The following is a 12,450-nucleotide window of genomic DNA, read 5'->3' as shown; positions in this document are numbered from 1 at the left end:
GGAAGTGCTGTTGGTCTGGATAGCTGTCACGTCCTGATATTGCTCATCTGCGTGTCATCTATCAAGCCAGACCAATTCTATAAATAGATCCTTCAAATCTCTGACATTAAGCAAACACATGTGAGAAACAACACATTTTGAGAAAGGAATATTTATTTCACACCAACACATGGCTATTTGTTTCAAGCATATCTGTGGATTAAAAATAAATTTCTGTCCGTACGAAATTGAGAGTGTTATGCAGTAAGTCATACAGATGGATCAGACTGCAGTGATTAACATTCCATTGGTCATCCCTCTCTGGAAAAGTATCAAGCACGGCAATGATGTAAATTCAATAACCACTGCACCGTAAATATTCAAACATAACTGAAGGGCAAATAGAGATTAAAAATGGTTATCTAATGTTTTTACACATAAAATGGGGGATTTCACTGCTTTTAATTGCTACCCAAGGAACCTCTACAAATATATTTAAAGCTTAAATTGACCAAAATAATTTTAACGTATCTGACATAAACATGATGAATAATTTATGATCTAACTGGAGATTTTATTGTAATCAGGTCACACAAAACAGATTGACACGAAAATACACAACAAATACTTCAGTAGATATCTTGTGTGGCTGATTGTTTTAATTTGTCATGTGGTTGAATGACTACTTTGTTGGATATAGCACAAAATATGCAATTCTTCCAAGATAAATGCACAATATTTGATTTTAGTGGCATTTGGCATGTCACCTCTAGATTGTGCACTCATGGTGAAACACAAATACATTTTTGGAATAAATCAGGGTTGGTTGTGTTTGGCTACAGTTTGACTTGGAATTGGAAAGAAGGAAGCATATACTAACTTAGGTTAAAGTCCATACTTTTAGGTTAAAAAATCCATAGTTTTACATGGGACAAACATCTTTAATGCTACAAAATTTAAGCATTTTACAACAGTGAGCTATAGATCTGTAGCTTGAGTGAAGCCTGTTTTCGCCACAGACTAAATTATTTTAATAAATAAATTATTTTCCTACAATTCTTGCAAGTTTATAACAGAATTGCAAGAAAAAAGATCAGAACTGATGTTAACTTACAATTGCAAGTTCATAGAATTGCAAGTTTATATCAGAGAGATCCAATAAAAACTCAGAATTGTGAAATGTAAACTTGGAATTGCAACAAAAAAGTTAATGTCTCACAATTGTTTTCTCAGAATTGTGAGTTTATATCTCACAATTCTGTTTATACATTTTTTCTTTTCACAATTCAGATTTTGTTTCTCGCAGTTCTGAGAAAAAAAGTCAGCCTAAGTGTCAAACTAACTGATATAAAATTTTCAATTACCATTTTTAATTGTAACTTTTTTTTTTTAAACAGGCTTTCATAGGTCTCCAAACTGAGTAATTATCATTCCAGTTATGTGTTTAATTTTTTCATCTAAAATGTCCTAAAGTACAATAATGGTAGAGAACATCATCCTCTATTACACTCAAGAGTATAAAGTAATTGCCCCTAGTAACTTTCCTGGAGCCTGGCAGTACCTGTTGAGATACTTCATCCTGCTAATACACATATGGTATATTGTATACATATCCAGCTGTTTATATATATTTACATTTTTTAAATTAAAAGACAGTGGTACATTTTTTTTTCTGTATACATGCATATTGAGAAGAGTAAAGCTGCCCTATTGAGACCCTGTATATTTATTTAGTGTGTTACTGCAGTACACAATCTACAGTTAGTGAGCAGGGCTCCATCTTTCCAACTGTGACAGTGTGACTAAGAGCATCCATAAGCCTTCATAGCAGGAAAACCACACTGTTTGCTATTAAACTTAAAAATGAATTATATTCTAATGTTTTCTAAGTGTTCCCGACCACAATAGACTGATTTCTGTATTCTGATGCTTTCAGAAAAACCCTGCCTGTGGATCATATAAGGGCTTCATCTGACAAACAATGCTTTAACCTAATATTTGTTGTGATTGTTTATTCATGATCAGTTATGAGGGACATCTGTTCTGCCAAACCTGGTTAGATACAGTAGTTTAACCTTTCTCCTGATCTGATCCAGCCAGGCTTTACACTCTGCAGTACATCAGATATGAGCCGTTTGCTTCGCTCTCCCATCGGTCACTATGATATTGACTGAGTGGGCTGTTCAGTCATATTTTATATCTGAGTAATTTGAAGATACATTAACAACAACAAAGGTAAATGCAGCACTGCTCACATTAAAATACTCTAAACTACTGTGTAACAATATTAGTACTGCAGAGAAAATAGTTTCATATTACTAAATGATAACAACTGGGTTCACGCATTATATCTAGTTAAATATTTATTATATTGGAGTACTATGTTTTTACACAGCAATAGAGTACTGTCATAAAAATCCAACCACACATTTAACCAATCATTGCGTAGAGGTGATGTTTTGCAGAATATTAACCTGTATTCTAGGTGTATAGAGGATGCCACATCGCAATTTGTTTGCGTGGATTATCTAACATCTGTTTCCAGTGCTGCAGGCCGGTCCCAGAGGTGTGGAGCCCCAGCATGCAGCGGCCCAGGGGGAGCAGGGTCCCGGGACTGGCCAGGTTCAGTACCTCCAATTCAACACTGGATTTAGCCAGTAACTCACTAGGCAGCTCCAACATCATCATCTCGTTCCAGACCGGATTCATCTTGTGCTTCACTCGTCGCGTCTGCTTCTTTTTCAGCTTGGCATTTTGGTGTTTCAAGGTCAGCTTTACCGATAGATCTATCAGAAAACATACAGGGTACAGTGTTCTCTTTATTACACCTAAAATATTGATACTAATATTGAATGTACTGTCTTTTAGAACCAGCAGTTTGGAAAATGAGTGGATGGATAGATGGATGCATATATTTATTGTGTGTACATATACATGACTGGTCAAAAGTTTGGAATTATAAAAATATTTGAATGTTTTGAAAGACGTCTCTTATGTTCACCCAGGCTACATTTACAGTAACATTGTGAAATATTATTTCAGTTTAAAAGAGCTGCATTCTTTATATTTGAATATATATTAAAATATCATTTGTTCCTGTGATGGCTGAATTTTCAATAGCCATTACTCCAGTCTTCAATAGAACTAGTAACATTTTAAAATATATTCAAAAAGAAAACAGTTATTTTAAGTGGTATTAATATTTCACAATGTTACAGTTCTTATTGTATTGTTTTTTATCAAATAAATGCAGCCTGGGTGAGCATAAGAGACTTCTTTCAAAAAAAGAAAAAAAAGAAAGAAAAAAACCTTTATTATTCCCTCTGTTTTGACTGGTAGTGTATTTCATTTAATTGCTAAATGCATTGCATTGAGCTGCTGAATCTTTAGTTCACTTCCATATTAGAATAGAGATCATACAGATGATAATGTAACTAATAGTTGATTTAGGATTATTTTTAATGTTCATATTAATTTAAGTGTTGTTATGGTCATATGTTGGGGGTAAATACCTATGTTATCTTTCAGTTTGTCTGACTGTAGTCCTCTTGCCTTCATTACCACCACCCCAAGTCTATTGGCCGCTGGCAGATAACTGAGTGACAATAGTAGCTCTCCAGATGATGATGCCACTTCCTGCTGAAAAAGACTGGGTTAAAGTCTTGAAATACTTCTTGTGTTAAAGTTTTTTTATTTACAGCATTGACTTGAAAAAACATTTTTGTGCCAGGATATTTTACTTAACTCTGTGTTCACGTAAATATGGATTTTAGAATTTGCATATTCATAAAGGTCTCTTTTCAGGGTTTTGACATGCATAAAGAATCATTTCATGCAAATGATCTGGTAATTTGTGAGGCAGACTGAATATGGCCAGACCCTCCTTCAGGGTAAAAGCTGCTGATTTGAAATTGTCAATTTGTCAGCACAGTCCTCACATTAAACACTCTGAATGATGGGATTTCATTAGCATCATGACCTTATACTAATCTTCCCCTGCCTTTAGTCCACCTCACATAATCAGCTGCATGAGCAAAACATGACATTTTCTTTCACAAATTTTCTGAAATCTAATCTGGTGCTCTGACTGTTTTGTTTTTATACTCCAGTGCAGTGACAATGAACACAGTGACAAATACTACTGATAAATATTATTTAAATGAACAATACGGAAAGCTTTAGAGTAATGCAGTCATTATTTTGATTAACATTCTTGTCATTGAGTCAAAATAGAATAATAATATTAAAACTGATAAAGTCTGGATAGGAACTGAAATCACATTCAATGCATGCAGATATATCTGCCCATATACTTAGCACATCATTTTTCGTCTCATTCCCATATTCATCAAAGATACTTAGCTGCAAGAATGGAATTAAAAGGTAGAAAATAAAAGAGTCCAAGGTCTTCCATTCATAAACTAAATCCCTATCCTGAATAATTAAACACGAATCATGTGAAAAATTAGAGCACTCAAAAGGATAAACAGTGTGTGAACATTTTGTTGTATATCAACAAATTATATATTTTTAATGATGCTTATACAACCCAGTTCAACTTGCGTCATCCTTTTCATCACACGCCTGGACCAAAACATACAGTACATTCAAAACACAAACACACACAGACACAGACACAGACACAGACACACACACACACACACACACACACACACACAGACAGAGACAGACACACACACACACACACACACACACACACACACACACACACACACACACACACACACACACAGACAGAGAAAGACAGAGACACACACACACACACACACACACACACACACACACACACACACACACACACACACACACCAAATACCTCTAGGCATTACTTCCTCTCTCTCTCTCTCTCTCTCTCTCTCTCTCTCTCTCTCTCTCTTTCTCGCTCTCTCTCTCTCTCTCTCTTTCTTCCTCTCTGCAGTCCAATGGTAGTTAGTAATTCCTGGCATGTCTTTATGTGTGTATCTCTCTGTTAGAACCGGATCTCCTCTGGGAGGTATGATGACGCAGATAAGGATCTCCAGCTCTGGAGGTCTATGACATCATCAACAGATCACACAATAGTGGGGGTGGACTGTGTGTGTGTGTGTGTGTACGGTTTAGGACCCAAGAGATTGAATTGAAACAAACAAGGTGAGGAGGGAGTACACAGAGAAACACATAAACACAGCATGCTAAAATATTCATCTCGCACCAAGTTTGCAACCACAACAACCTCTTATTGTGAAAAGTGTGTCAGAAGAATATCACCTACTGCTGTACTTCATATGTTTTAGTGTTTAGAATGCTTTAATATGTTTTCACTTTTGATTCAGGTCTATGTTTCAATTTTATTTCATTTTATTCAGGCCTGTATTGTAATATGTTTTTATTTATTTATTTATTTATACTTCGTTTAGTTTTCTTATACAACATAAACTACTTTAAAAAGTGTGGTCCAAAAAAGAACAACAACAGTACGGTACAAACAGATATACAAAAATAAAAGTAAACAGAAAAGGTCTTAATTGTCAGGGATAAATATCTATGATACATGCAATGGAAAACATCAATCCGATCAAAAGATCACAATTATTACATCTTGAAGGAATAAAGAAAAATAATAAATAATGTTTTCATTTTTTTTATTTAGGATCAGGTCTATGGGTATCCACTTGTTTGGATAATCTATGAATACTGTAACTTAACACACAGGGTCTGTTTAAAGTCCAATAAATATAAATCAGTTCAATCTGTATGATTTTCCCTTGAACGGTCCATTGATATCTTCCTCTGCATCTACCATTACATTAGGCATTGTCCACACATTGTGTGGTTTTATTATCCACTAAGTTAAATTCTTATTTATTACCTGACTTACTGGAACACTATTCTGATATTTGGGTCATTGTTCATTTGTGGTGGTGAGTGGTGTCTCTCTATTTTGTAACAGTTCATAAATCTTTAAATACCAATAAATTATAAAATGTTTGCATATTTGTATTCTGTAGGGTGAAAACTTTGTGCACTATTAAGAGTTAAATATTTTATTTAAAATTCATATTTAACTGAGTTTGAGAGATTTCAGATGAATTTAAAGCAATGTTCCTCACCTGTTTAGGTGGCTGTAAGTCAACCCAGCAGTCAGCGTCCAACATCATGCTTATATCAGCCAGCTTAAAGCGCATCGTGCCCAGAGTGGAATTATGGGAGAATCGATCACAGCAGTGAAGTGAGAGGGCCACCTCTCCATCTAGACTGTCTGTGTCTTCTGTGCCCTCCATGGGGAGAGCGAACACCAGCTCCTCTCCCCACTGCACATGAGCTGCTAGCTTGTGGACGGCTGTGTGAGCGTGCTTCTGCTCTTCAGAGACGCTCACACACCCTGATATATATCCCTCACATCCGGCCTCCACTGATATATTCTCCGCTGCAGAAAAAAGAGAATATGAGTCATATTATAACAAGGAACAGGATGACAAATTGGGCCACATGAAGCTGCTCCAAGGCGCAGAGGCACCAAGCATCACATTCTCACTTCTCATTCCTTTCTACATCTCAGCCAGCATGACTGATCCTCTCCCCTTTTCCTGTTGGGATGTGCAGAATAGAGGTTTTGAGTTTAAAGCAGATTTACTCTCATTACCGATAATGATGCGTATCAATCACGGCTGCTACTATTGAAATGGTAATTCTGTGATTAAGAGACTTTAAGCTGCCTGAAAGAGGCTTTTATTTCTCTCAAACATTGGTTTAATCACAGAGAGTTTTGAATATCAAAACCACCCTCTGTTCCAGCCTTGAAAGCAGAGCAAAACCATTGTTCAGTGGCAACTCTATCCCATAAACACAACACACCTGGCTGAGCCATAAAAGCCTGCTTTTTACAGATACATGTGCTCATGCTGTGTGACCTTCAGATGACATGTGCACATACTGAAAAATGCTCCTAGAGCTTCACTGGAGCTGAGTGCAGAATTGTTTGTGTCTGTCATCTGAGTTGATCTGTTTGTAGGTTCTTTGCACAGATATTTCCCCCCCGTTTTGCAGTACAGTTGTCTAAAGTCAGAACCAGTCTGCAGATTTTGGGCAGTCGGAGTTGACATAGTTTGCAGAGTGTGAGCACAGACTCTTTGCAGAGCACAGACTCCAATTTTTTAGCTTAAGACTATGATTCTATCCAGTATCCAAAGAATATCAAGGATAGAATCATAGGATATCAAAAATGTTTTATATTTCTAATCTGATTCAGTTGTTATGTTTACAGAACTTACAGAATCAATGATTTGGCTGCAGCAGCCAAATTATCAGTAAATAACAACACAAATTAGTGTTATTTTAATATTTTATATGGAATATAATGGTATAGTGTTTATTAATATTTTGAATTAGTTTTGTATTTTCATATTTTAATATTAGTTTAAGTTTTAGAAACTTTATTATGTGCTTACTAGTTTTATTAGTAACAAAACTTTATTTTGAAGTTTAACTTAAAAATATTTTTAACTTAAAAATATTTTTATTTTTAAAGCAACTGCATTTTTAAAAAAAATTTTTTACAATCATTCGGATTGGAACACTTGATGCTTTCTGACTTGTAACACAGTGAATGGCGAAAGTTTGAAAACTATGAAACTGAATTAGTGGTTGCAGACAGTGTCTGAGTGAGGTGTTGCTAATAAGTCTTCTTATAACATGACAGCATTTCCACAGGAATCCAGATTGTATGTATCCTTTGAAACACCTGTTGGTAAATTATCACCAAAAGGATGCTACACAATATGAGATTCACCTGCAATTCACAGGTGCCCCACTCTCTTTCTAGAAACATCAGAGGGGATGAATGTTTGTTACCTTCCACAATGCTGATGTGTAGCTCTCCATTTTCTTTGTGCAGGCTGATGGAGAAGTGTAGTTTAGGATATAGGATGGAGCTACTTGTCGTCATGGCACCAGTTTGCTCAGATGTGCAGGGCGTTTCATCTGCGGAAGCTAATATGAAGAAAATAAATATAAGTGACATTCAGCTCTGAGTACATTTTAGGAGCAAATTTTCTAGAACCAGAAAAACATTACAGACTATAGTTATTTCTGGTCCTCTTGGGACTTTGCACTGTTTCATGGTGACAAGTTACTGTCTTTTTAAAGTGAGTCATGGAATCATTTACATAACCGATTCAATCAATAACATTGATTAATTCAGGATTAATTAATTCATGAGTGCAATAGAACAAGTGCTGTGAGATTCTTCAAGAAAGGTAGCACTTCTTATCTTTCTTTTTCTGCATCTGCTAGTGGGTGGATAAACGTTAAATCTTGCTCAGATCTTGGTCATGAATTATTATATTGTATGCAACCTTTACTTGACATGATAGAAGCTGTGAGCTATGAGTCAGATCAATGTATGTCATTCACCAGGCATGATTATAGGAGCAGGTTTCACTGAGAGGTTGACAATTGCCTCTGGGTCACATCTGCACAGATTTTAACAGCAACTGCAAATGCCACTGGTGTCTAACATGTTATTAATGGTGTTTAATGGGCCGAAATTCCAATTTCCAAGTTGGTTCCAATTTTCCAAGTTCCAAGTGGTCTGGAATGCATAGGGAAGCTGTCCACATACACACACACACACACACACACACACACACACACACACACACACACACACACACACACACACACACATGAACACAACCTCCCCCATTGAGTTCCATTAGATTTTAGCTGTCATATCCTTACCTTGCCGCGGGAGGGAGAAGATTTTCTCATGATCGGTTGCCTGGTTACAGGTGTCGAGCTCGGCAGCAGACATGTCACTGGTAGCTCCATGTTCTTTGTAGTTTATTACCTCTTGAGAAGTGACACAAGGTTTGGGGCAGTAGATTTTAGGAAACTTCAAAGATGCTTGAGGCTGGATGGGTTCTGTGGACTTCTGCACACTGAACTAAAACATGTACATAAATAAGAAAGAGAAAATAAAAATGATGAAATAATATGATTGGTTGGAGAATAGATAGGTAAAACAAAAGTAGTAGGTTACTCCACTCAAACCATTAGGTATTCAACCTGCTCAGAAATTTCTTAAAATTTATGATGAAATATTCAGAAAACATTGTGCCAAGTAATACCATACCAGTAATACTTGATCTTAACCAAAGAGTATATTCAATAAAATTAGACTAATCCTAATCAATCAAAAAAAAAAAAAAAAAAAAATTTTTTTTTTTTTTTAAATTAAAAAAAGTAATATTGTCTCAGTATGAATTAATCATTTCCATTCCTTCAAAGCTTACATTACACAGACATAACTGATTTTAAAAACCTTGACATGAGACAGGGGCATTTCACTAAGGGGCTTTCTGATGACTGAATTTAATGTCTCATTGAGGTTTTGATGTGTAGAGTCTGAAAAAAAAAGAAAAAAAAAAAACCAACCTGGAAAGCATGAATGAAAAAATCAATACCAGAACACTCAATTTCCCCCAGGTGGGCAGTTATCATGCTGAAATAGAGTGCACAGAGAAAGGAGCGAGAGAGGATATTCTTATACACCTCTCATCTTCCTCCAACCTCCTCTTCATTATTAACAAATACTGGTGCAGTGAGACTGACCTTAACTCTAAATATACATGATAACCATAAACATATAATCCTCTAGATACAGATAGGCCAATAACACTCAGTTCTGTCTTCACTGTGGTGTTTTTTAGACAAAATCAGCAAATCAACCATATAATCAGTTTTTGCTCATGTCTGCCTCAGATTACATTTTAATTGGGCACATCAAAAGAGGCTGAAAGATTTAAGAGGAAAATCAACACTCTCACAATCAGCACCTTCTCTTTCATAAATGGAGAGAATGATTGTAGGATTGTTGATTTCGCAGGTTCCAGTCATAAAGATTTAATTTACTGTGTAACACAGAATGTCACAGATTTTGGCAAAATTTGGATGAATAAATCAAATTGCAGGGTTGTGCACTTAATCACATTGTGATATGGACAAGTGTCTGTGAATATTGAACCGCAAAAACACTACCATTTTAACATGTCTGTATGTTCTGTGTGTCTCTGTGTGAAAGAATAGCCCAGTTTCATGTACTATACACAAAAGCATGCATGATGCTCGTGGTGCTTTCAGCATTCATTTTCTGTAAAGACGCTTTGAAACTATATGCATTGAAATGGGGGAATCAATTGGGGAAAAAAGAAGAAAACTTCAAAGGGCTCTAGAACAATGGATAAATGTCCCTATAGATCTAGTGTCACTTTTAATGAAGACATTTTTTTACTTACTTTTCCTTCAGCACACACATATTATGGTCTGTAAGTGATTATTCATGACTCTGTATAAATATACAAAGACTATGAAGGGAAGTGTGTGGGGAGGGGTCGGTTTTTGCCAACATCATGACGACCAAATGTCCCCAAAAGGATAAAATCTGAAATTTTGTGCATTGTGAGCACCAGCCAATGGCCCCCACGAGAAAAACAGCTTAAAATAATCTATAAAATGAGGATGCTATCAGAGAGGATCCTCAGTGAGGATTACATTTACAGGCAGGGGATGGGAAATATCATTAGCTCAAGATAAACAATACAAGTCATTGGAAAGACATGATAAAAGTCATGAGAGAAGAACAATTGTGTGTGTGTGTGTGTGTGTGTGTGCGGCTATGTGAGTCGTGACTCAGTTTCAGGGAAAGCTCAGCAGATGCTGAACAACATCAGTGTGAGAGTGTGTGTACAAGAGCATGTCTGTCTGTGTTTTTAAGTGCAAGAGCACAGAAAGACAAATCATTTATAAAATCACTCTGGAGAAGATTCTAATAATAACACACTTGTCCCTCACCATTCTTAACTTGCCTGTTACTGGATGAACTCAATGTTCTTTGAATTAGTTCAAAACTTATTTACAAGGCGGTGGTTTCGTATGAATTCGTATGATAAACATACAATTTTTAGGAAAAAAGTAAGCATGAAGGCCCACCCCTAAACATAACTGTCACTGGAGAGTGAGCAAATCATATGAAAACGTATGAATGAGACCATACAAATTCATACAAATTAGCCACCAGTTTGCCAAAATATAAAATACATACAAATTGTCATGAGAATGTGTTGGCTTTTCTGCCCCTACTATACCAGGCACTAGTAGCAGCAGAAATTTGAAATAAGGTTACTGGTGACATATGGACAGCTACATTGCATTGCATTTGCAGCCAATACATTTTGATAAACAATGTATTTACTATATAATAATAGAGCAGAACACAATTTTTAGTGCATTTATACCATAATGTTACATTATGAGCAGGCATTCAATAATGACACAGTCATCCACTAAAGCCTTTTAGATACATGCAAAGAAATCCTTTTCTGTACAGCATCATTGTTTCTGCCTCAGTCTGCTAATCTGTGTTATGTAAGTGCCACTTCCATCCTTCCACTCAGGTCAGAACATTTCACTCGTGGCATATCCCAGCCTTTGTTCTCATATCTGTTTGTTCTTTTATAAGCTGTGTCTGTATTTAAAATCAAAACTGGTTGCCGGTCCATGAGTATTGGTCTTACCTGTGTCAGAGTATGCAGGATACTGGGTTTGGCTTTCTCTGGGTCAGTCTCATCCCCTCTTTCAAGTTTCCCCTTCTTACAGCTCTTGCACAGCAGCGAGAGCCCACACAGCGTCAACAGTCCAGACACGGTTCCCAGCGTAGCCCCCAACAGCGCTGTCGCAGACATGAGCATTCCCACCTTGAAACAGACACCCAAACACACCGAATGAAGTGCAGAGGAGAAAAGAGGAGGAACAGGAGGAATAATCCACTCTTTAGTGATGTGACTCCATGGTGAGTGAGGAGAAGGAGGAAGAGAGAGGAGATGAGTGGAGAGCTGCTAGAGACATAGAGTAGCACATGTATGTGTGTGTGTGTGTGTGTGTGTGTGTTTGTGATGCACTGTCTGAAACCAACTCAGCCTGGCAGACAGAGCAAAAGGGAGAGAGAGAAGGAATGAGAGACAGACATGGACAGAAGGGAGGTAATCAAAGGGGAGGGGCTCGGGTGGCTGGCGACTCCTCCTCAATAAGGAGAAGTCTGTCACTGCAGCCCACCCCCTTCATCACCAAAGTGGCTGTACGTCAGCCTTTACGTCAGAGCTGCATGAACTCACCTTCACACACTGGGTGTGTTGAGGCAGAGCTTCATATATACACTCACAGTAAAGATTCTTAAAATAATGAGGTCTGAAGTGTAGGAGTGTCATTATTTTATTTACGCATGGCAGACATTTCTATCCATTTTACATTGCATTTTATCAGTTCATGCATTTGCTGAGAATCCATGACCTTGCAGTTGCTAACCACTTGCAGTAATCTTTGAGCTAAAAAGTTACACAACATTAAAGGCAGGGCTGTCTTTTATAAATGTGGTAATACTAATATGCCTATTAAATTTACATTTCTGACAGGCCT

The 12,450-nt window shown here is 36.8% G+C and overlaps 1 protein-coding gene across 2 annotated transcripts; it reads right to left on the bottom strand.

Moving 5' to 3' along the window:
* Nucleotides 1-135: 135 nt before the first annotated feature.
* On the bottom strand, nt 136-12,026 carry LOC109055204 (synaptotagmin-13-like). Of its 2 annotated transcripts, none has more exons than XM_042760402.1 (6): nt 11,553-12,026; nt 8,719-8,923; nt 7,831-7,968; nt 6,090-6,406; nt 3,492-3,618; nt 136-2,765 (listed from the first exon to the last, which is right to left on the bottom strand). In XM_042760402.1, the coding sequence occupies exons 1-6, from the start codon at nt 11,724-11,726 to the stop codon at nt 2,461-2,463; spliced, it is 1,266 nt and encodes a 421-aa protein (XP_042616336.1). In that variant the 5' UTR covers nt 11,727-12,026; the 3' UTR covers nt 136-2,460. The 2 variants fall into 2 exon arrangements, with proteins under 2 accessions (XP_042616336.1, XP_042616337.1); XM_042760403.1 differs by having other exon boundaries at nt 3,492-3,615; nt 11,553-12,024.
* Between the last annotated feature and the right edge of the window lie 424 nt (nt 12,027-12,450).

Source organism: Cyprinus carpio, chromosome A7 (assembly GCF_018340385.1).
Source record: "Cyprinus carpio isolate SPL01 chromosome A7, ASM1834038v1, whole genome shotgun sequence".
Classification (NCBI taxonomy): Eukaryota; Metazoa; Chordata; class Actinopteri; order Cypriniformes; family Cyprinidae; genus Cyprinus; species Cyprinus carpio.
The sequence above is the reverse complement of the archived record's forward strand: the minus strand, read 5'-3'. Positions and strand labels throughout refer to the sequence as shown.

What these genes read in the sequence shown, in the direction of transcription:
- LOC109055204 (XM_042760402.1), bottom strand. Translation starts at nt 11,726, where the DNA reads ATGCTCATGTCTGCGACAGCGCTGTTGGGGGCTACGCTGGGAACCGTG. An exon ending in CTTCTCCCTCCCGCGGCAAG is followed by an intron (nt 7,969 to 8,718) that starts GTAAGGATATGA and finishes TCTTCATATTAG; the next exon opens with CTTCCGCAGATGAAACGCCC. An exon ending in ACACATCAGCATTGTGGAAG is followed by an intron (nt 6,407 to 7,830) that starts GTAACAAACATT and finishes TTTTTTCTGCAG; the next exon opens with CGGAGAATATATCAGTGGAG.